Source organism: Anguilla anguilla, chromosome 12 (genome assembly GCF_013347855.1).
Source record: "Anguilla anguilla isolate fAngAng1 chromosome 12, fAngAng1.pri, whole genome shotgun sequence".
In the NCBI taxonomy this organism is placed as follows: Eukaryota; Metazoa; Chordata; class Actinopteri; order Anguilliformes; family Anguillidae; genus Anguilla; species Anguilla anguilla.
In genome coordinates this window covers 40,315,059-40,339,227 of record NC_049212.1, presented here as the reverse complement: position 1 = coordinate 40,339,227, position 24,169 = coordinate 40,315,059, and the positions used below count along the sequence as shown (strand labels likewise).

At 49.9% G+C, this 24,169-nt stretch overlaps 1 protein-coding gene across 4 annotated transcripts in view; it reads right to left on the bottom strand.

Moving 5' to 3' along the window:
* Positions 1–24,169, bottom strand: part of LOC118210445 (contactin-5-like) — a 206,945-nt gene that overhangs the window by 42,628 nt on the left and 140,148 nt on the right. For all 4 annotated transcript variants that reach the window (XM_035386653.1, XM_035386655.1, XM_035386656.1 and 1 more), the window contains 4 exons: positions 17,885–17,987; positions 11,652–11,833; positions 7,406–7,542; positions 4,063–4,192 (listed from right to left, as the gene is read on the bottom strand). In XM_035386653.1, coding sequence (XP_035242544.1) covers positions 4,063–4,192; positions 7,406–7,542; positions 11,652–11,833; positions 17,885–17,987 — 552 coding nt within the window. The remainder of the gene's footprint in view (positions 1–4,062; positions 4,193–7,405; positions 7,543–11,651; positions 11,834–17,884; positions 17,988–24,169) is intronic.

Below are 24,169 nucleotides of genomic sequence, written 5' to 3'. Positions count from 1 at the left end.
CAGTGGATTTAGCTCTAATATTTTTGCAGTGTATTTGAAACTACAGTCAATTCACTGACTGTGTCAGTCCATTCCACTACTACTAGTGGTACTTCTGCAGCTGATACTGAGTAATGAAATGAGCAGCACATAGAGCACCTGGTCCGAACTGCAGGCCCTTTGGCCTGGAGTGATGCGGCTTGCAGTGGCCAGTGGCCTTCTGATGGCTGGCCTGTATTCACGTATCCCATAATGATACATTGCAGCAATCGCACGCTGACAGGCCAGTGGCGTCCATCACCAGTGACTTTCTCCTCCGGACGGAAAAGGGAGTGAAAGGCTAAATGGTTTATTAAAGAGCGCAGGAAAACGACTGAAGAAGAAAACAAAGGCTTTTGTTCTCCTTCCAGGCCCATGAGAGAATCCCGCTCCCCTTCTGCAAAGGCATCTACTCCAGATGAGTTTCTTTTGTGGGAGCGGAAAAAACAAAAAACAAAAAAACAAAAAACAAAAAAAAACACCCGAAAAAAAAACCAAACAAGAAAAGAAAGAAAAGAAAAGAAGAAAGAAACAGCGGTGGAGTTAACTGTCAGGTATGCTGCCTTGCGTTTGAAGTCGCAGGCTGGCGCCTTTTCAAAGATCACACCTCACCTGCCTCACACTGGGGGGTCTCAACACGCGCCCAACAAACTTTCCGCCACAAAGTTATCCGTGTGGCACAGGCGATGGAGGAAGCGGACTGCGAGAACACTTGACGTCTGCCATAACTCTCCCCCGCGCCCCCCCCCCCCCCGTTCCTGGCGCCCCCCACCCCCCCGCTGATGCCGCCATGCCACGCTGTGCCAGACTGGGGCGCTGTCAGGACTAATTAGCTGCACACAGAGTGATGCCTCCTCCCTCACGCCATCGGAGATTACCGCCACTCAATCGCACCCGCCGGGGACGTCGACCTTCACACGACCTTCGTCACGTGCGTCCCCTCGAGCCCCCGAGGCAGCGAGGATCCTGGGAAAATTACGCGAGCGCGATGAGCGGACGTTTGCTCCAGTACAGAGGGGTTTTGGGGTGGATGGCAGTCAGCAGGAGTCGGCCTGGGGGGGGCGGTAGAGCTGAGCTGGTCTGCCCAGTCCCCTAACCCCCCCCCCCCCCCCCCACCTGTGAGCCCTGGAGATCATGCGGTTTAGATCACGCTCAGTGCGTCAGGGGTCCGGAATGCGCCCCCCCCCCCCCAGACCCCGCCGTCTAATCTGTCATGACAACGGGCGCTCGTGGACATCTCCAAAAGGGCAGAGGCCAGGGGCGGCTACTGCCCCGGGGCAAGAGTAACTGCCCCGCTCATCCGCCACGTCCACATTTCACAGCCAGTTTGCATCAACATTAGGAGGCTTTGGGGCTCCAGCGTCCTCACGAAATTACATTCAGCCTGGACTCAAGTGCCGCCAATACGCGGTCAGGCCACGGCGATAAATCACATCTAATCCTTCACATTACCGCTACCCAGCATGCACTGCTTTAAAATTAAGCTGGCAGCGACGTGTCGGGTGGCAGGTTTAATTTGCGCAAGATGGGCCGTGTTTGAAAAATAAATAAATAAACAAATAAACAAACAAATAAATAAATAAATAAATATAAACGAAATTACCAGGAATCATCAGCTGCCGTGTTCTAAAAAGACAAGCTGGCCGTTAAAAACGTTCCCCACAAACGCGGCGCTTTCTTGGCTCGATTTCGCCCGCCCGCCACGAGAGAGCTTTTCCTCTGAGCGATAAAACCGTGCGGACGTGGAAATGAAAAAGAAATCCAGAAACAACCTGAAGGACGGAAAAGGGCCGAGTTGACTTGACTGGCCAGACGTGTTGGAGGAAATGAGAATAACAAACAGACAGATTACTGGGGCCCTGCTCTCACCGCTCAGGGGAACCCTAACGCCTCACCATGACCCGATACCACACACACACACACACACACACACACACACTCACACGCACACTCACACGCACACGCACACTCACACTCACACTCACACTCACACTCACTCACACACAGGTGTATATACACCTACATACATTCTCTCCCCTCACTAATAATATATTATCAGTGCTTTTGGCGCAGCTGGATTTATTAACAGCCAATCAGATGAGCTCTTTTCATTCCCTTTAAGAGCCGAGCGCGTTGCGCAGGGCGCGCTGCCAGTTTCCACAGCCTGCCGCTGCGACGGAGGACAGCCTGCGCCGTGACCGGCTTCATATAACCGCTCGTCTTTCATCTCTTCCTTTCAAAAGAAGACAGAAACCTGCCCGTTCCCGTTCCCCTCGAACCCTGGCTCTCCGTTCCCTCCCTCCCTCTCCTCTCCCGCTTTTCCAGTCGCTAACCGACCCACCTCCCCCCCTCGCCGCAGTCGCCATTTTCCTCACCCTCCGAGAAAAAAATGGCGCTCTCTCTCTTAACTGCACCCCTCCACGCAGAGACACGTCTGTGAGAACCGCGGCAGGATTTCTCGCTGTGGTTCGGCCCCTCGTGGCTGAATGGGTTAAACGTTTACCTCTCCGCACGGCTCTACTCTCCCGCCCCGCGGGATCTCCTCGAAAAAGCACGCCACCTACGAGCAGCACCTGCTGCCTGCTCGCCGCGAAAAAAAAAACTCCCGCTCGCTCGTGAAAAAAAGCAGCAGCAGGCAGGTCTGCAATTTAGTTATTTTTGCTCTCTCTTTTTCTTGACAACTCTGGAATATCAAGGCCATTTAGTGGAGTGGCGGGCCTGTAATGTTTCGCCGACGATGTCAGGGATTAGAACGCTTCCATTACCGCTTAAAACGAAAGCCTCGTCTGCTCGTGATTACTAAGCCGCTAGACTCCGCCTCGGTCTCCAGCATGTGAGCGGGTTCCTCTGGCCGTGGAAGAGAGGGACAGGCTACACTTTCAGTGTAAATTTGAGCGGGTTCCTCTGGCCGTGGGAAAGAGGGACAGGCTACACTTTCAGTGTAAATTTGAGCGGGTTCCTCTGGCCGTGGAAGAGAGGGACAGGCTACACTTTCAGTGTAAATTTGAGCGGGTTCCTCTGGCCGTGGGAAAGAGGGACAGGCTACACTTTCAGTGTAAATTCGAGCGGGTTCCTCTGGCCGTGGGAAAGAGGGACAGACTACACTTTCAGTGTAAATTTGAGCGGGTTCCTCTGACCGTGGGAAAGAGGGACAGACTACACTTTCAGTGTAAATTCGAGCGGGTTCCTCTGGCCGTGGAAAAGAGGGACAGACTACACTTTCAGTGTAAATTCGAGCGGGTTCCTCTGGCCGTGGGAAAGAGGGACAGACTACACTTTCAGTGTAAATTTGAGCGGGTTCCTCTGACCGTGGAAGAGAGGGACAGACTACACTTTCAGTGTAAATTTGAGCGGGTTCCTCTGGCCGTGGGAAAGAGGGACAGACTACACTTTCAGTGTAAATTTGAGCGGGTTCCTCTGGCCGCGGGAAAGAGGGACAGACTACACTTTCAGTGTAAATTCGAGCGGGTTCCTCTGGCCGTGGGAAAGAGGGACAGACTACACTTTCAGTGTAAATTTGAGCGGGTTCCTCTGGCCGTGGGAAAGAGGGACAGACTACACTTTCAGTGTAAATTTGAGCGGGTTCCTCTGGCCGTGGAAAAGAGGGACAGACTACACTTTCAGTGTAAATTCGGTGCGTCTTCGCGAAGACTCGCAAAGCTCCTCCATGAGCAAGGAGCTGCCTCGTTATAAAGCAGTTATGACTGATATAAAGCGAGGCACAGTGATGCATAAAGTGATTTAACGACATTTCAGCTACCACAAAGCTCTGCACTTACAGTATTTATGAATGACTTACAAAGTAGAGATGTCACATTTATAACAGTGTTATTGAGGGCTTATTAATGTGAGCTGGCTCCTTCAACGGTCACAAAAGTTAATGGAACAGAGAGGCAGTTCAGTACGCCTTCATGAAGCTAACAAAGAGCTGTTATAAAGCTGTTATAAACAACAGGGTCTACTTAAGCACAGCTGGTAGCTTTACAACTTTATGAATGAATTATGCTGTTGCACTTACTATGGAGCAAGCGGAGAAATGCTTACCTAGGACTTTGAGCTCAGCGTTAGAGTAGATGGCTCCGTACTTGTTCTCAGCTATGCACTGGTACATCCCAGAGTCCGCAATGCCCACGCGCCTGACGGACATCAGGCCGTTCACAAATTCCATTCGTGCCTGTGGGAGAAAAGATTGGCTGACTTCTCTTTCAGAACCAAGAACGGCGCTCTGTTCACAATGTCCACTCGGTCCTGTAGGAGAAAGGAACAACTCACACTTCACCTTCAGAACCAAGAAGAGCTTTCTGCTCAATGTCCCCTCGCTTCCCCTTCAGCACCATGGACAGCACTTTGTTGCGTCAATAGCTACACACCATGAGCCAAGGTGATACTGCTATGGTTTGGCCTTTTCTTTTGGGCCTGCCTCCCCGCCCCCCACCCCCCGCCGCCCTGGTGAGATTTCCGGTGAGATTTCCGGTGAGATTTCTTCACGTCTGAATTATGGCCGGGTGAAAAGGCAGATCTGGTGTCCGTTTAAGCGAATACTTCCATTGCAGTCTTCAACTCTGCTTTTTGAATACTGCAGAGTAACGCAGTCCCGGTCGCTTTTCACAAAAAGAAGGAAACAAAACACGAGAGACCCCAAAAATAGAGAGAGAAAAAAAGCAGGGGAACCTGTAAACGCCAACATGCTGATGATGCAGAAATCCACGTTTATGTTGTGCACAGCGAAGCTCTGGCTTATTCACCAGGGTGAACCCTCACCAGGCTAAACCCGTCTCCGTCTCCGTCTCCGCCGAGCCAAAACCAGACCGGCCCGCTACCCTCCGGCCCCAGACAAACAAAACGGGTAGTTCAGTTTCCCCAAAATTCAGTCCCGCGGCTTTCTCTGAGCGTTCAGGATTTCTCTCGGAACATTTCCTGTTCGATTAAACCGTGCTCTTAAGCCCCTCTGTAATGTTTTCCCGCGAGCTCATTTGCACGATGGAGGTTCTGCGTGTTGCCATTTACTTGGGTTTGTTTTGAGCTCTTAATTTTTCACTAATGAATTTGTTTCAGTGAGCAGGTGTGCAGGTTTTCATTATCAATTAGGACTTCACTGAATTCATCCGCCAGTCTGTAATTACATCTATTCAAAATGCAGCCTGTAATCATTAATTAAATTAATGATTTTAAAAAGCTTTAAAAATGTATTTAAACTGTCTAATTATGAACAAATACACTATATGACCAAAAGTATGTGGGCACTCCTTGGTCTGGGGCTGTTTTTCATGGTTTGGGCTAGCCCCCTTGATTCCACTGAAGGCTAATTTTAACGCTACAGCATACAATCACATTCTAGACAATTCTGTGCTTCCCCAACAGTTTGAGGAAGGCCCTTTCCTGTTCCAGCATGACAATGCCCCCAGGCACACAGCAAGGTCCATATAGAAATGGTTTTGTTGAGAACGATGTGGAAGAAGTTGACTGCACACAGTCCTGACCTTAACCCCATCCAACACCTTTGAGATCAATTGGAAAGCCAACTGTGAGTCAGGCCTAATCGCCCAATCAGTGCCTGGCCTCACTAAAGCTCTTCTGGCTGAATGGACAAACCCCTACAGCAGTGCTCCAACATCTAGTATAAAGCCTTCCCAGAATAGTGGAGGTTGTTATAGCAGCAGCAAAGGGTGCACCAACTCCATATTAATGCCCATCATTTTGGATGAAATGTTGGCTGTCAGGTGTCCACACACTTTGGTGGACTGAATAAATGGACTGCATTTATATAGCGCTTTTATCCAAAGCGCTTTACAATTGATGCCTCTCATTCGCCAGAGCAGTTAGGGGTTAGGTGTCTTGCTCAAGGACACTTCGACACGCCCAGGGCGGGGTTTGAACCGGCAACCCTCCGACTGCCAGACAATCGGTCTTACCTCCTGAGCTATGTCACCCCTTTGGTCATATAGTGTACCAAGGGCTTGTTACAGTTCACAGGACAGACCTACGGTTCAAGTGAAAATCATAGACAAAAGGTGGCCAGCACCTCGTCTGAAACCCCCTGTAGCCCAGTGCGCTGCTGTACAGCTTCCATTATCGGCCTCCACTTTATGTGTTTTACATGTGCTCAGTGGGCGGGATTTACAGAGCAACCAATCAGCAGCCTCGTGCCGCTTCCACCGATGCCGGCTCTGTGCGAACCGAGAGGAGGCACAGCTGAGGGAACTGGGGGACAGAGCGCACGAGGAGGTCGTCCATCACCGACACGAGCACGGCGCAGTCCGGCTATTCTAGGACAACCAGGCCCTGGGAGCGCGATCCAGGAAGTGGCCCAGACCTGGGGCACACGCCAGCACTCTCCGGGTAAAAAACCCGCGTGCTGCTTCCCCCTGCTGCCGGTAGAGCAATGGCAGCCTGGAGGAGTTCGTTAGCGGGTCAGCGCTCGTTAGCGAGCGCGCGACGCTGGAGAACCGGAGAGAGCTCCCTCTCGTCTGGGAGACGGGCGTGCGGTCCGTCGCCATGGCGACGTCGCCCGGCTCATCCCTCAGTCCTTGAGCAGGCACTCGAACGAGTGATTTTCTGATAACCCCCCTCCCTCCCCCTCTCTCCCCCTCTCTCTCTCTGCTCATTATCCGCGGGAGGCTGCAGTTTAGCTTACCGCTAAAACGTCCGCGGCCACAGCGCCCCTCTCCTCCAGGCCGCGCCTCGTAAATTACTCTTTAGCACAGATACAGATCACATCGCCCGGGCGTCCAATGAGCTAGCGCAGGGTCCTCACCCTTCATAGCTAATCAGGAACGTAGCGCATGCATACGTACGGTGCCTACACTGACGCTAGACAGGGCTCACCCTGCAGCAGTGGATGGGGATGGCTCCAGGCTATTCTGATTCCTGTATTATCACTGGATGCACTCTCAATCAGTGTTTTTTTTTAACCCATTTTATGTAAGCTGCCTTGTTTTTGTTTCGTCCATCACAGCCGGGCTGATCATCCTTGCGACTTTCCTGGAGTAATTCCAGAAAGTTCTGCTGTGTCAGTGTATTGCCTGTGTAGTTTCTAATGAAGAAAATCAATAAAGAATTAACCACCAAAAATACATACGTCACATTGGGATGCTTCGAGTGCAGTGGCAGAGAAGCCCACAGTGTTGAGAGAACACAGCTGGGTGTGTTTATATAATGTGTGGCAGACCTGGCTCAAATACGTACTTGTATTGGATTCAAATACTTTTCTACGCTTTACTGATCTTGTCTGGTGTATTGTAACCGATGAAATACGCTCAAAAAGTGGTTCTGGTCATATTGGCAGGCTCAATTACACCAGGCAAGATCAGCAGAGCACAGAAAAGCATTTGAATCCGAAACAAGCGCGTATTTGACCCAGGTGTGATGTGCGGTGGTGCGCGCGTACCTCCGGGGACAAGGGGGCGCCATCGCGCAGCCAGCGGTAGGTGGGCCTGGGCTTCCCCGTGGCCTTGCACTCCCACTGCAGCTGCTCCTCGCTGTCCAGCTGCGTGTCGTTGATCACGCTGATCCACTGAGGAAAGGCTGAGGGAGAATCAACCACAACGGGCCCTTATCACTGCGGGGATCTGATCCTGTTCCCTCCAGCGCAGGGACCTGATCCTGTTCCCTCCAGTGCAGGGATCTGATCCTGTTCCCTCCACTGCAGGGACCTGATCCTGTTCCCTCCAGTGCAGGGATCTGATCCTGTTCCCTCCACCTGCAGGGATCTGATCCTGTTCCGTCCACTGCGGGGATCTGATCCTGTTCCCTCCAGTGCAGGGACCTGATCCTGTTCCCTCCAGTGCAGGGATCTGATCCTGTTCCCTCTACTGCAGGGATCTGATCCTGTTCCCTCCAGTGCAGGGATCTGATCCTGTTCCCTCCACTGCAGGGATCTGATTCTGTTCCCTCCACTGCAGGGATCTGATTCTGTTCCTTCCAGTGGAGGGATCTGATCCTGTTCCCTCCAGTGCAGGGATCTGATCCTGTTCCCTCTACTGCAGGGATCTGATTCTGTGCAGGGATCTGATCCTGTTCCCTCCACTGCAGGGATCTGATCCTGTTCCCTCCAGTGCAGGGATCTGATCCTGTTCCCTCCACTGCAGGGATCTGATCCTGATTCAGAGTTCATGGCCCCCCCGCCCCACCCCCCAGGCCCGGGTTTCAGACGCCCCCTCTAAAGCGTGCAGCCACGCACACAAACACAGGCCCCATCACTCACCTCAGCCACCTGAGCGTGCGGCCCAGACACACACAGCTCATAACACACCCCACACACACACTGCTTATAATTCAGCCACAGTCTTATCTCCCTCATAGGCACATTGATCTTATGTTTCATTTTTTATTCACTCCACTCTCCCTCTCTCTCTCTCTCCCTCTCTCCCTCTCTCCCTCTCTCTCTCCTGAGGCTTTGTAGAGGATTTTATTATCATGCCCATTGTTTGTATCAGGATGTTAAATTCATTTTTAATTTATTTTTTTATTTCTTCTCCCTGTTATTGTTGCTTGTTTTGTTTCGCTTTTCTCTTCTCAAATTGGGTTTATAGATCACCGGCATAATGAAGCCATTGCCACGGAGAAAGCGTATTTGCATGAAACGTAACAGTCGAGAGCAGAATCTCCGGAAAGGTAATTATTTCGGATTTGTTAGTATCCACGAGTTCATGTTTACTTGTTCTTAATGATCACTGCTTGCAGTGTGTTTCATTGCAGTGTAATTGTGATCCATCAAACCAAAACTGTAAAGTCAGACTCTCAGACAGCTTCTTTTTAATTGTATTTGAATCTGACCCCACATTAGGGCTTCACCTCTCTCAAGAGAGAGAGAGACAGAATATAATTAGACAGAAATATAACAGTGAAACACTGAAAAAAAATGAAATTCAACACTAACAGTGCTTGATTGCATGTATTACACAAACAAATTTAAGATATGCATTTAGTCAAGGGGATTGGTTGGAAGGTTTAGTGCAGGGGATTGGTTGACAGGTTTACTGAAGGGGATTGGTCAGCAGGTTTGGTGAAGGGGATTGGTTGACAGGTTTAGTGAAGGGGATTGGTTGGCCGGTTTAGTGAAGGGGATTGGTTGGCATGTTTACTGTAGAGGATTGGTTGGTAGGTTTAGTGCAGGGGATTGGTTGACAGGTTTACAGAAGGGGATTGGTTGACAGGTTTACTGAAGGGGACTGGTTGACAGGTTTACTGAAGGGGATTGGTCGGCAGGTTTAGTGAAGGGGATTGGTTAGCAGGTTTACTGAAGGGGATTGGTTGGCAGGTTTAGTGAAGGGGATTGGTTGGCAGGTTTAGTGAAGGGAATTGGTTGGCAGGTTTAGTGAAGGGGATTGGTTGGCAGGTTTAGTGAAGGGGATTGGTCGGCAGGTTTAATGAAGGGGATTGGTCAATGGGTTAAATAAAGGAGACTGGCATGCAGGTTTATATTTCAGTACTTAATAACTGTATTTGTTTAATGACTCCACACATTCCAAGGCCAAAACTGGAAATTAATTGAAAGAAAACAGCAAAACCTGCAGACGCCGCGGCTCTGTGGTTTGGCTTAAGTGCTTCCCTGGGGAACAGGTGGGGGTGAATGAATATATGCATGAACGCATAAAATCTATTTTAAAAATGAATTTCTCATTCATAGGTTTGTACATTTATTCATTCATTTTCCAATCAACTGAGTATCAAGAAAACGTGGAACACTGAATATGTTCCTTATTGCATGTTGCTGTTCTAAATTCATGCAAATGACTGTATTATATAATATGGCATGGCTAGGTTAGGAATGCTAATGGATTTTAAAAATGAAATGAATGGGGGACTGTGAACAGAGCCCTTGGGTGCCCCGGGCCCGGTGTCTTTTGCTGTTTTGTATCGGCCACAGAGCTGCTTAGTTGGGGGTTTAGTTGAGGGAGGAGTACTGCAGGCCTGACTGCACAGCACGTTACTGCTGTAAGAACTGGACCTGAGCGGCATGCACCATCCAGCCAATCAAATCACAGGCTGAGATCACTTCCCTTGCTAATGGAAATTTGCTTAAAACTTTTTTGTATTATTTTTTTTACTTTTAAATACAACCCACTGTTGCCTGTCTGTGTTTTTAACATTTAAGAGCACATTTAAAAATCTTTTTACAGAGAACATTTTCGTTTAACCCCAGGGACTGGGCTGACTGAAATGTTGAGCAAGAAACACAATAATGTGTCACAAAGGCCAGGTAAAATTGAAACTTTAAAACTGGGTTCATGGTCTAACGGCATTACTCCTTCACTCTGATTTTCAAATAAATGGCAGCATTGCTTTTTTCAGAAAAACACCTGCTTTCATTCCTTTTTAATCACTGAACTTGCCAGACTGTTTTTGCCAAAAAACACAAAAGCTAAATAAAAATGTTACACTTAGCACTTTAATTCAATCTTGAGTCATAGTTAAGAAAAACAACAATCAAATACAGGCTTGAATGCCTTTTACTCTGGCAAGGAGACTTTTTAAAATGTTATATTTTACATTCAACATCACACTCCCCCCACACTCACTGTAGACCTGCAGCTGCTTCCCCCCCCCACACTCACTGTAGACCTGCAGCTGCTTCCCCCCCCCACACTCACTGTAGACCTGCAGCTGCTTCCCCCCCCCACACTCACTGTAGACCTGCAGCTGCCCCCCCCCCCCACACTCACTGTAGACCTGCAGCTGCCCCCCCCAGGACCCCCCCACGCTCACTGTAGACCTGCAGCTGGCCCCTGAAGGTGTTGCCCCCCCCAGGACCCCCCCCACTCACTGTAGACCTGCAGCTGGCCCCCCCCAGGACCCCCCCACACTCACTGTAGACCTGCAGCTGGCCCCTGAAGGCGTTGCCCCCCCCCAGGACCCCCCCACACTCACTGTAGACCTGCAGCTGCCCCCCCCCAGGACCCCCCCACACTCACTGTAGACCTGCAGCTGGCCCCTGAAGGCGTTCCCCCCCCGGGACCCCCCCACACTCACTGTAGACCTGCAGCTGCCCCCCCCCAGGACCCCCCCACACTCACTGTAGACCTGCAGCTGGCCCCTGAAGGCTGCCCCCCCCCAGGACCCCCCCACACTCACTGTAGACCTGCAGCTGGCCCCTGAAGGCTGCCCCCCCCCAGGACCCCCCCACACTCACTGTAGACCTGCAGCTGGCCCCTGAAGGCGTTGCCCCCCCCCAGGACCCCCCCACACTCACTGTAGACCTGCAGCTGGCCCCTGAAGGCTGCCCCCCCCAGGACCCCCCCACACTCACTGTAGACCTGCAGCTGCCCCCCCCCCCCCCACACTCACTGTAGACCTGCAGCTGGCCCCTGAAGGCTGCCCCCCCCCCCCAGGACCCCCCCCACACTCACTGTAGACCTGCAGCTGCCCCCCCCAGGACCCCCCCACACTCACTGTAGACCTGCAGCTGGCCCCTGAAGGCTGCCCCCCCCCCCAGGACCCCCCCACACTCACTGTAGACCTGCAGCTGCCCCCCCCAGGACCCCCCCACACTCACTGTAGACCTGCAGCTGCCCCCCCCAGGACCCCCCCACACTCACTGTAGACCTGCAGCTGGCCCCCCCCCCCACACTCACTGTAGACCTGCAGCTGGCCCCTGAAGGCGTTGCCCCCCCCCAGGACCCCCCCACACTCACTGTAGACCTGCAGCTGGCCCCTGAAGGCGTTCCCCCCCCGGGGGTTCTCGGCCTTGCACTCGTAGCTGCCCGAGTCCTCCAGCTGCACGTTGGGGATCTCCAGCACCGCCTGGGACTTGCGCAGCCGGGCCTTTTTGGGGATGTTCCCGTTGAGCTTCCTCCAGGTGATGGTGGGCACGGGGCTGCGGAGGAGAGACACGGAGGTGAGGGGTGGAAGGGGCAGGGTGGGGGGGCAGACACACGCACCCTGGTCCCACGCCACAGTCCCCCACCCTGGTCCTGCACCCCCCAAGTTCCGCACCCCAATCCTGCACCCCAGTCACACGCCCCGCACCCCCTCAGATCCTGCACCCCCTAGGTCCTGCACCCCGGTCCCCTTCCCCGGTCCCCCACCCTCGTCCCACAACCCGATCCCCCACCCTGGTCCCCCTCCCCGGTCTCCCACCCTGGTCCCACACCCCTCCCGTCTCCCTCCACGTGGTTTGTGGAAAGGCTTCCCCAGCTATCGCACCTCCCACCGCCCCCCCCGTACGACGCATTCTGAGGAAGCGACCCGCGAGGACGAAGCTCGCTTCGCGTCTGTTTCCTGCCGATAAGGACAGAGACGTCTCCATGTCACGCTCCCAGGTTAGCGAAACGCCGCCGCCGACGCCGCCAGCGCCAGCGTCTCCGTGAAAGCCGTCCCGCGGGACTATCCGGATCAGGGATCCCTCCCGCCGCAGACGCGGAAGAAGAAAGACATCCGACTGTGTGGCACAGCGTGGAATGCGGATTAGATCCCGCAATTACACAATTCCGTTAGCCGGAGGGGGATTGGGCGGTAAAGCCGACACGGATGAGCCCTCCTGCGCCGACATTCCATTCAGAGCAGAGCCGCGCCATTCCCCCTTACTGTGTGTGTGTGTGTGTGTGTGTGTGTGTGTGTGTGTGTGTGTGTGTGTGTGTGTGTGTGAGTGTGTGTGTGCGTGCGTGCGTGTGTGAGTGTGTGTGTGTGTGTGTGTGTGTGTGTGTGTGTGTGTGAGTGTGTGTGTGTGCGTGTGTGAGTGTGTGTGTGTGTGTGTGCGTGTGTGTGTGTGTGTGTGTGTGTGTGTGTGTGTGTGCGTGTGTGTGTGTGTGTGTGTGTGAGTGTGTGTGTGTGTGTGTGCGTGTGTGTGTGTGTGTGTGTGTGTGTGAGTGTGTGTGTGTGTGTAAAAAAGGGAGAGTGTGTGTGTGTGAGAGTGAGTGTGTATAAGAGTGTGTGTGCGTGTGTGCGCGCGCGTGCGTGTGTATGTATAAGAGTGTGTGTGTGTGTGTGTGTATAAGAGAATGTGTGTATATGTTTGTGCATATTATGTGTGTAAGAGTGACTGTGTGTGTGTGTGCGTGTATAAGTGTGAGTATAAGAGTGTGTGTGTGCCCCACCCCCCCCCCCCCAGCCCCCCTCCCCCCACTGCTCTCCCTCAGAGTCAATCTCCCGAAGCTTCACACGCCTCGTACTGCAGTGCTCAGCTCTCTCTGTAACCCCAGCCAGCACTGCTGCACTGTCCGGTGGGAAATGGCTGCTCTGGAGTGGACATGCCACGAGCCTCAACCCAAGGGCCTGGAGGGCTGCAGAGTCTGCCGGCATTCAGCTTGTATCGGTGCTTTAAGTGCTTCATTTGACTGGCTACCTTCCCCCAAGCACTCCTGATTCATACCAAGGCCTAAACTGGGCTGTAGGCTGAAAGGAACTAACACTAACTCCAGGAAACTGTGCCCTTGTGTGACGGGGAGTTTGACATCCCTGGTCTACAACCAAGGCTCCGTGACTGAGACTGCTTCTCTCCTCCCTTCCTCAGTCTCTCGCTCCCTCTCTTCCCCCCTCTTTTCCTCAATCAGTCTAAATCTCTCTTTCTCTCTGTCCATATTCCACACCTGTCTCTGTAAACTGCATTAAATTTCAATAATTAAGTGTAGTATAATGGGTAAGGAGTTGGTCTTGTACGTAGGACACTGCCGTTGTGCCCTTGAGCAAGGCACTTAACCTGCACTGCTCCAGTATATATATCCAGCTGTATAAACGGATGCAGTGTCAATGCTATGTGAAAGTAATGTAAGTCCCTCTGGATAAGAGCGTCAGCTAAATGCCTGTAATGCCTGTGGGTGTGACAGCGCCACCTGCAGCAGCCTCATTTAGCGGTAAGTGTGGCTACGCTCGCCAGCGCTAACGGCTCGCACACATTAGACCTGCAGGTAGATCAGCAGTCCTGAAGGTGCAATATAAAGAGATGGGGGCTGTGTGCACTTTGGAAACACGTTTAGCCCTGTGGAAAAGGGCAGGACGTGTGGGACACAGCAGAACTTTGGCCGTTATGAGAGAAAGTTCTCCTCTTCCTCCCCTCAGCCCACTCAGGACAGCAGCAGCAGCAGCGATGGCGTCGCCCGCGCGGGTCGCCAGTTTAATTAAAGCCTGCCGCTTCCAAACGGACCGCGCATGTCCCCCCCCAGTGGACACATCAAAGGGCGCACTGAAACGTGACTAAATGCCGCCCCGCGCAACCCACTCGCCCCCCCCCCCCCCGGGGTGGCGGGGAGCAGAGAGCCACAATTAGCGTCAGTCATGCGTTCCGCTCGGCCCACAGCCAGAGGACACCGCCTGGCTCTATTTAATCCGGCCCTGGATTGATGAGCTTACGGCAACAATCAATTTGCTCTGAATGCCACCTGACATCCTGCTCCCCCCCACCCCCCACAGCTCCGGGGGGGCCCCTCACCCGTCCGTCCGGCCCGGTCGTGTCGTGTCTAACGCAAACTCGGAAATTTGAAAAACAACACCTCCGATCAGTCGCCCTCACGAAGCAAACACAATAACAGCACGCGCGCCGCCCCGACTCAGGATCCAGCTCGTGGGCTCCGTGTCCTCACGCGTGCCCCGTGTAGCCAGAAAGTTGCAGTTTTTTCGCGGGGGTGAGAACAACTTTCGACACGACGCCGTGGAAACGCTGCTACGCGGTTGTTCCGCAGCACACCCGTACATAACCCTCTCCCTCCCACACGGCTGGGGTGGCTGGTGTTTTCGGCTCGAACTGACTCACTGAGAAAACACCCGCTTGGTACAGCCTTACAAAAGCACGGAGAGGTCTGATAAACACCGCCGCGAATGCGCTCTTTGATTCTTCCCCGCCAGCCCTTTGAACAGAGAGCTTTACCTGAAGACGGCTGTTGGCAGGCTCACTGAAAGCATCAGGTAAAGATTTAACGCAAAGAGACTGTTGAGAAACTAATCAAAGCGTAGCCTGTAGCCCAGAGGGGCTCTTTGTACGCCGAACTCCCACGCTCCGACCGCTCCACACGTCCGCACACGCTAATCTTCACAAAACCCAAAACTCAACTTTCTTCTCCCTCGGATAAATAAATAAACTGAACAGGCTACGGTTCACAGAATCGCAAAAAACAGCAAGCCGCCTATATCATCATTTCAGAGAGAGACTTGCACAGCCCACGCTCCCACTGTTTAAATGGCTAGTGGCTATAGGCCTTCTGTAGCTAATGTGATTTGAGCTCGGTCAGTAGGGGAGGCGGTAGCAGTGCGTACATTTCCCATATAAATCTGGGGCACTGGGTGGCTCGAACGAAGCCCGTGTGCCAGTGTGTGGACATGCTAACGGTCTGGTGGCAAACCCACGCCTGTGCCCGACTGTGGAGACGCATGATTGGCTCCTGCATCACTCAGGGATGAGAGGATTTCAGTAGACCAAGATGCCAGCACATGATCACACAACAACATCGCTAGCTAGGCTAATTCTCCCACCAGAGACAAATGACCCTGATCAAGCAAGACCAAACAGTGACCTGTTTACCATCCACACCTAGAGTAAGCCTAGCTAGGCTAACTCCCCCATCAGACACAAATGGCCCTGATCACAACAACAATCCGCTCCTATCGTAACGCTAGCTAGGCTAATTCCCCCATCAGACACAGATGACCTTGATCTCACAACAGCAAACAGCAAACTGTTTATCATCTGATCCAAAAGTAACTGTACCTCAGCTAACTCCTCTATCAGACACAAATGGCCCTGATCACACAAGACCAAACAGCGACCTGTTTATCATCTGATCCTAGAGTAACAAAAGTAGGCTAGTTCCCCCATCAGACACAAATGGCCCTGATCACACAACAATAATCTCTGTATTATCCGCTCCTACAGTAACGCTAGCTAGGCTAACTCCTCTATCAGACACAAATGGCCCTGATCACACAACAATAATCTCTTTATTATCCGCTCCTACAGTAACGCTAGCTAGGCTAACTCCTCTATCAGACACAAGTGGCCCTGATCACACAACAATAATCTCTTTATTATCCGCTCCTACAGTAACGCTAGCTAGGCTAACTCCTCTATCAGACACAAGTGGCCCTGATCACACAACAGCAGCCGCGCGTGGCCCGAGTCACTCACACTGATGGGCAGGAGGGGAATAAAACCAACGGGCCGCCCGCGTTGACTGACGTTTCTTAATGAGGTGCAGTAATAAGCAGGTCATTTGTGAGTAAACGCAGACCCGTGGGAATACGACCCCCCCAAACACACCCCAATCACACCCCCACACCCCTGGTCTCGGAGCCACCGCGCCCCTGCGGTGGGGAGGGGGGGGGGGGGGGGACAGGTCTTCGGGTGCCTGTCTGTCTGTCTGTCTGCTGAGAATCAAACACTTCCCTGCACTGTCTAATTGAATAAGGGTAGTGATTAAATATGCAGCGCAATGTCTATAGGTTTAAGTAATGACTTATTATTCTAATGTGGGTAATTAATTGTAAATGGATTTCCCTCGCAGCCAATCCCCTATGAAAGCACTGTAAACAATTACAAGCTCCTTAGAATTCCTCGGATTAGAGAGCTATTTGCACTTAAGATGAGTGTGACTACTGAATTATTCATCTGTTCCGAAAAAAAAAAACGAGAAAAAAAAACAAAAAAAAAAAAAACGAATGGAATAATTAAGCTGGGATGATGCAGAGTTGCGATTAGACACGCAAGATTCCGTCTTTTTCTTCTTTTTGTTTCCTCCAGTACATTTATGCCAAACCAGGAAAAAACAAAAATGAAATGAAAGCTACTCTGTTGAACATCACGCAACGCTCAGCGCTGGACTTCCCCTTTGCACAGATATTTTGTCTGTGATTTTTTCCCTCTTCTGGCGGAGAACAGTGAAGTCAAAATGGCCAGGTTAACGTTTCAGAAAGCAGCAAAAAAAAAACAAACAAAAAAGAAAATGCACCTTGACCAGAGCTGAATCTAACAGAGATCTAGAACAACTGAGTGACCCAGGCGAGCAAGTGTCTCTCTCTCTCTCTCTCTCTCTCTCTCTCTCTCTCTCTCTCTCTCTCTCTCTCTCTCTCACCCCATTAACAGAGAGAACTGCTCCCGAGGGCCGGGCTCCTGCTAGTCCATTTCTCTCTCCAAACTGCCGGAGCTCTGAGGAGCCGGCTGTGCCAAAGTTTCACTTATTTATTTACTCTTCACCAAAGGTCTTCACTTATTTATTTACTCTTCACCAAAGTTCTTCACTTATTTATTTACTCTTCACCAAAGTTCTTCACTTATTTACTTACTCTTCACCAAAGTTCTTCACTTATTTACTTACTCTTCACCAAAGTTCTTCACTTATTTATTTACTCTTCACCAAAGTTCTTCACTTATTTACTTACTCTTCACCAAAGTTCTTCACTTATTTACTTACTCTTCACCAAAGTTCTTCACTTATTTATTTACTCTTCACCAAAGTTCTTCACTTATTTATTTACTCTTCACCAAAGTTCTTCACTTATTTACTTACTCTTCACCAAAGTTCTTCACTTATTTACTTACTCTTCACCAAAGTTCTTCACTTATTTATTTACTCTTCCCCAAAGTTCTTCACTTATTTATTTACTCTTCACCAAAGTTCTTCACTTATTTATTTACTCTTCACCAAAGTTCTTCACTTATTTATTTACTCTTCACCAAAGTTCTTACGGAAGAACTCGCTCGCTCGTGCCCGCCCGGTAAAAAAATAAAAAAGAAAAAAGCAGGAGGTCACAGAGTAACCGTTTTATTGCGTCTGCGCATGCGATCTCCCGGGCAGCAAGCTGCGAGAAGGGCAAGCCAGAGAGAAAGAAGAAACGCGTTTTAGTACCAGTGGGGGTTGAGCACACCCACAAAGGGAGGGGGGGGGAAACGGGTTCTTTCTGCGCTCTGCGATGGCGGTTCTTCCCGCCGTTCGGTACTCACTTTCCCAGGGCGAAGCACTCCAGCCTCACAGTCACCCCCTTGGCCGCCATTACCGTCGGAGGGAAGTGCACCTCGATCTTCGGCTCGTATTCCCCCATTACACCTGAGGGGGGGGGGGGGTGGGACAGCAGACAAAAACATCATTATGAGCAGGTAGAAATGCTTAGAATAAAAAGCCCTACCGCCATTTACTTCCTTTACAATTCAGTTTCATTTATCCAGGGCCTTTTATAGAGACAATGTCACAGCAACACTTTACAAAGGAAAGAATACAAAAATCTTGAATGAAAAACCAAGCCTGAAACTCCAAAAAGAGAGCGATTGAGGTAAAAGGAAAAAAAAAAAAAGAAGAAGAAAAAAACCCCCCCCACATCTACTCAAAAGGTACCGTGGAATCTTCATGCCAGAACGTTCTTCAGCTGCGTCAGAAATCAGCGCCCCCCTCACTCGCTGGAGCACGAGCTGCCTCTTACCCAGAAGGCAGTGGGGCAGTAAGTCGGAGCACAGAACGGTCCTTGGCTGTGGTTCAGGACAGCCAGGTACTCAGAGGCCAGAGGGAGGGGGGGTGGGGGGGCTGGGGGGGGGGCAGCTTTCCTGGCAGCCACACCTCACTGACAGGCAGATGACACCTCCTGGAGAGTCCCAGTGTCACAGGTGTGTCACACAGCTCTTTCCCCCCCTCGCCTAATGCATGAGCTCTAATAAATGCATAAATGCATATGTAAATGCCCCCTGACTGGGAAATTGGACTTGTTCTGAGCGTTGCTGACTGCTGAGGCTGTTGTTAGGGAAGTGATTTTCCTTCAGAGGAAAGCAATAATTACATTACAGAAAGCTTTGCCAAAGGATCGCCGCTTGTTTTGGAAACTCAAAATGCAGTCGTTACAAGGTCGCAGTCGCTTGGTCTGATTTGCTAATCAGAAGCAGTGGGCCACGAAATCCAGGAGAATGTGCTTTTGGGGGACTACGTCGCTCTGTGCCTCTCCTGCCGACGCGCGGTTGTACATCTGCTCATGCATATGCATGCCTGGGATGAACGTGGTAAAGCAGGCTGGGGACCGAGTAAATGAGGCCAGTTAGGTATTCCGCCTAATTTAGTAAAACACGCCTTAATTGCAGCGCTCCTCCTCGCGTGAGGACGTTAAGAACTGAGAGCAGGTGGGGTTGCTGATATGGTCCCGCACATGTCCTGTAAAAGGTATGTTAATAAGGAGCTCTCTCCCTCCCAAGCACCAATCAGAGCCAGCCAGCCAGCCAGCAGAGCCAGGAGAGGAAACAGGCCAATCAGAATAAGACAAGAGAGGGTCCAAGTGTCTTCCGTCCAACAATTTTCTTTTCTCAACAAACTAAGTGGTGAAGTAGTGATCAGGTTTGCGCATCCACACAGTAATCACAGTCCTGGAGGACGTCAGAGAGGAACCTCAGCCGTGTCCCCACAGGTCAGTCATTCCGCTGGCTGTGGTAAGGACACTCTCTGCATTTCCTCGCATCTTTTCCAAATGTAGGTTCCAGGAATTTCACGAGACACGCTTCGTACTCTGTGCCGTCCGCAGGGCTGGATGCCATTACCCAGCATGCACTGCTTTAGACAGGCCTGCATTATGTCTACTAATCAAATCTCATTTATTTTCACATAAATGAAAAGTCTGATTTGTTTTACTGAAAGGACTCAGGATTTCTATTGACCAATCGTTCACCAGCTAGCAGTCAGTATTACGAAACACCATGCCGTATTTTCTTTCACATCACCCGCTAGTCGTTTTGCTAAACCTAATTAATTTAATTTGTCAAGTCACTGCATTTTTTTTTGTCTCCTTGGTGTTACTAACTCTCAAGCCTCACCACTGCATCTGGTGAACCTTAATGAGGTTTTAAAATATGGACATAATTAATACAGGTAGTGGCACATTACCACATCACTTAGGCAACATTGAAGCAATTTATCATTTTTTTTTTTTTTAATTCAAGATTATCCCTCACAATTAGGCATCCGTGCATTTTAATTGATTTTTGGATATTATTCTGGGCAGAGCTTGTTCTTTCATCTTGTAATGGTCAAATAATTTGGACTGAATAATGAACACCTCCCCCCCCCCCCCCCCCCGTACGCGGTGCGGACAGGTGGAACGTTCCAGGTGACAGATGGCCGGGCCCAGTCCTGGAGCTCGGGGCGAGACGGCCCCTCTCATCCCCCGCTCTGCGGTCCCGCCGGCGTGGGGGGGCGTGGCCATCAGGCCTTAACGAGCTCCGCGTCCCCTTCCCTTCAAAGCCAAACGTCTTTTATAATTAGGCCACAGGAACCGCCGGGGGCCAGAGGATATTTCGGAAGGGAGAGACGCACGCCCCGCTCCACCACACCTAACTGACACTGAAATCTAAACTTGGAGAAGATCGGGGTCCTCAGCTGTTTCTTTTTTTCTTTCTTCCCCCCCCCCCCCCCCACACACACACTCCCAGTGATAGCTTGAAGACACATTCCCTTTGCTTATTCTCTGTTACTTTAAGTCCCTCAGTCTCAATCTGGAGGAGAGATTTTATGACGATTCAGACGGCAAGGAGTGCATTTGCATTTCTGAGGAAGAAATAAAAAGGAGCCAGCCAGTCTCTCTCTCTCTCTCTCTCTCAGCTAGATATATCTGCTTAGCTATAATCTGGACAGAGGATGGCTATTATCAGTTTTATTAGATGGATAAATGTATGGAGAATTTTATGTGAGCACAACAACTTGTTTTCCAGGCATTCTGAACACAATAGCCCATACATATGGTGCATATAGAATGTTCTACACGTAGTGCATATAGAATGTTCTACATGTAGTGAACATAGAATGTTCTACACGTAGTGCATATAGAATGTTCTACATGCAGCCCATATAGAATGTTCTACATGTACTGCATATAGAATGTTCTACATGTAGCGCACATAGAATATTGTTTTAATGGTACAGCCAAACTCAGTGGCCTGAAGGTAAATGTAACACATGTTCAATGCTCGTGCCTAACCATGTCATATTCTAGTGCAATACATGCAGTTCAATCAGCTCAGATCTCAGGGCTGAACCAAAATGACTGATTTGGATAATTGCCCTACAACAGACTCTATGGGTAGTATTTTCTCCATGGGAAGCTATTGAATGCCTTCAAATATGCAGCGAACATTGAATTAAGAATACCTCTCATTTGCTTTACACAGAGTCATGTAGAGGGGTGAGCAAAAAGGGGTGAATGCGATTAATTTTCATCAAATTGTCTGTCGCGTGCGTAAATTAAAATGGCAGATGGTGAGACGGTGTTCTGATATTACGGTGATCCATATAAAGCGATAAATAAGTATTCATTTAACGTTGCATCCTCAGAAGACTGAGAAGAAGTGTTCTATGTAAGAAAATTAAGCTGCATTTTTTTTTTAGGCATTACCGTCTTCCCGCTCAGAACACAAACGGCCTCCTTTCACGCGACGGAACAAAATGGCTGCCGTAAAAGAGACAGGAGCAATCTCACAATTCCGAAATGTCTGTGCAACAGTGGCGATTACGTTATCCCAAACACATTTCTATTTCAGTCTCTGTCTGCTCAAGTGTGACAGCCTCTGATTTATACGGCTGAAGGCTCCAAAGGAAGTTGTACTATAAAACTAATTTGCAGTATTTCACCTCCTTGTCTGGGCTTATATTTTAACAGCTGATAGAAGCGGTACTGAAACAGAACTCAAACGGGCATTTTGTTTTGTGAGTAGCAATATCGCACACCTGGTTAGCCTAGTACCTGTCTTCACTTTGGCTTACTTTAATGCTCAATGTGTTTTGGCTTCAAAGGTGACTGCTCACCAGAAAATAATAATAATGTAGGCACAAAATACAAAAATGTTTCTTTTTCTTGTTGCTTTATAAAGTGTGATGCTGCAAACTCAATACACTAAGCCCATCTATTTCATATTGGACATCACTTGAGGGGGGAAGGCTGTCTACTAAAACATACTTTCCAAATGCACAGAGTGCTAAAGAGGGTAATACACCAAAGAGAGAAAAGATGTGTCCCCTCAAATCACCACACATATCTGCAGGGATTTTTAATGGCCATATTATATATATTATATTATGTTATAGACTCACTGCCTGAAAGTAGATTTTGTTCCCATGGTCTGGGACTCGCTTGGCGAACAAAGCATTTTACCTCTAAAACCATCAGCGCTACCAATAAAATCCATTTTCATAACATTATAAATTCATAGGCTGAAATCGAAGATTAATCTGTGTGTCCGTCTAATGTAAACCTGTGTGCCCTTCAGTCAGAATTACTTAGGATGCAGCAAACCTTAATGGCATCATTTCCAATACGACATGGGAAACATCGCCCCCAAGGGCCAGATACACTCGTACAGGATGAAACGGGCAGCATCATCTAAATCCCCGTGGTAACCCGGGGGGGAAGGCATTCCATTTGTTCCTCCCAGAATGCAACGGGAGGGCAGCTTTGGTTCACGGGTTTCGGGGGGGTTGGGCGAGCGCACCTGCATCTCAATGTGGACCGCGGTCACACGGCAGGGAGAGGGGGACTCGGGTGTGTGAAAGTGCTTTGTTTAGCGTTCCATTAAATTATGGTCCCCCTAACAAAAACAGGTGCTGTCCCTGGTGCTGAACTGGCAGCACTGACAGCGCTGTCCCTGGTGCTGAACCGGCAGCACTGACAGCGCTGTCCCTGGTGCTGAACCAGCAGCACTGACAGCGCTGTCCCTGGTGCTGAACAGGCAGACAGGACGGGAAGAGACCTGGACATGATCCGGGATGCACGGTCTGCCTGCAGATGTGTTTACAGTACAGGTGTGCTGAGGCTGGGCTGGCTAATGCCATCTAGCCTGCAACAGCACAGCTAAAGCTAGCCCATACAGAGACTAACGCTAACACAACAACACAGCTAAAGCAAGACCATAAAGAGGCTAATACTAATGCAACAAGACAGCTAAAGCAAGACCATAACGAGGCTAACACTAACGCAACAGCACAGCTAAAGCAAGACCATAAAGAGGCTAACGCTAACACAACAACACAGCTAAAGCAAACCCATAAAGAGGGTAATGCTAACACAACAGCAGAGCCAAAGCAAGACCATAAAGAGGCTAACGATAACACAACAGCACAGCTAAAGCAAGACCATAAAGAGGCTAACGCTAACACAACAGCACAGCTAAAGCAACCCCATAAAGAGGCTAACGCAACAGCACAGCTAAAGCAAGACCACAAACATGCTAATGCTAAACGATTAGTAAGTGAACTAAATGTTCTTCTCCATTTCAAACAAACTCCAGCTGAGCACAGGGATTTGATTAGTCTCACTTCTGCAGTATAGTTTGGAATCCAGTGCAGTTTAACATTAGCACAAGTAATTACCTACTGAGCCAGGTAATGCTTTCTTAAATTCGGGGACGACACAACAACACAGCTAAAGCAAACCCATAAAGAGGCTAATGCTAACACAACAGCAGAGCCAAAGCAAGACCATAAAGAGGCTAACGATAACACAACAGCACAGCTAAAGCAAGACCATAAAGAGGCTAACGCTAACACAACAGCACAGCTAAAGCAACCCCATAAAGAGGCTAACGCTAACACAACAGCACAGCTAAAGCAAACCCATAAAGAAACTAATGCTACAACACAGCTAATGCAAGACTATAAAGAGGCTAACGCTAACACAACAGCACAGCTAAAGCAAACCCATAAAGAGGCTAACGCTAACACAACAGCACAGCTAAAGCAAACCCATAAAGAGGCTAACGCAACAGCACAGCTAAAGCAAGACCACAAACATGCTAATGCTAAACGATTAGTAAGTGAACTAAATGTTCTTCTCCATTTCAAACAAACTCCAGCTGAGCACAGGGATTTGATTAGTCTCACTTCTGCAGTATAGTTTGGAATCCAGTGCAGTTTAACATTAGCACTAGTAATTACCTACTGAGCCAGGTAATGCTTTCTTAAATTCAATTAGCTGTTTTTTTAAAAAGCACTGTTCATGGCAATATCTGCTGGATGAAGGTGTGGAGTATGGTGATTGTTGAACACACAACATTTTTTTACTTTATTTCCAGAGGGCAGAAAACAACTCTGACTAATACGAAAGGTCATGGGCTGGGCCGGGTCTTGCAAGGAAAAGAAAACCAAAAAAACACAGAGTAGCGATTTGTTGTTGTCTCAACTTGTTTGTTGACACAAGTATCCTGCAACTTCAAAGATGATTAATAGCGACAGCACTGTTCTCTGGCTCTCCCCCCGCCCCCGCCCCCCCG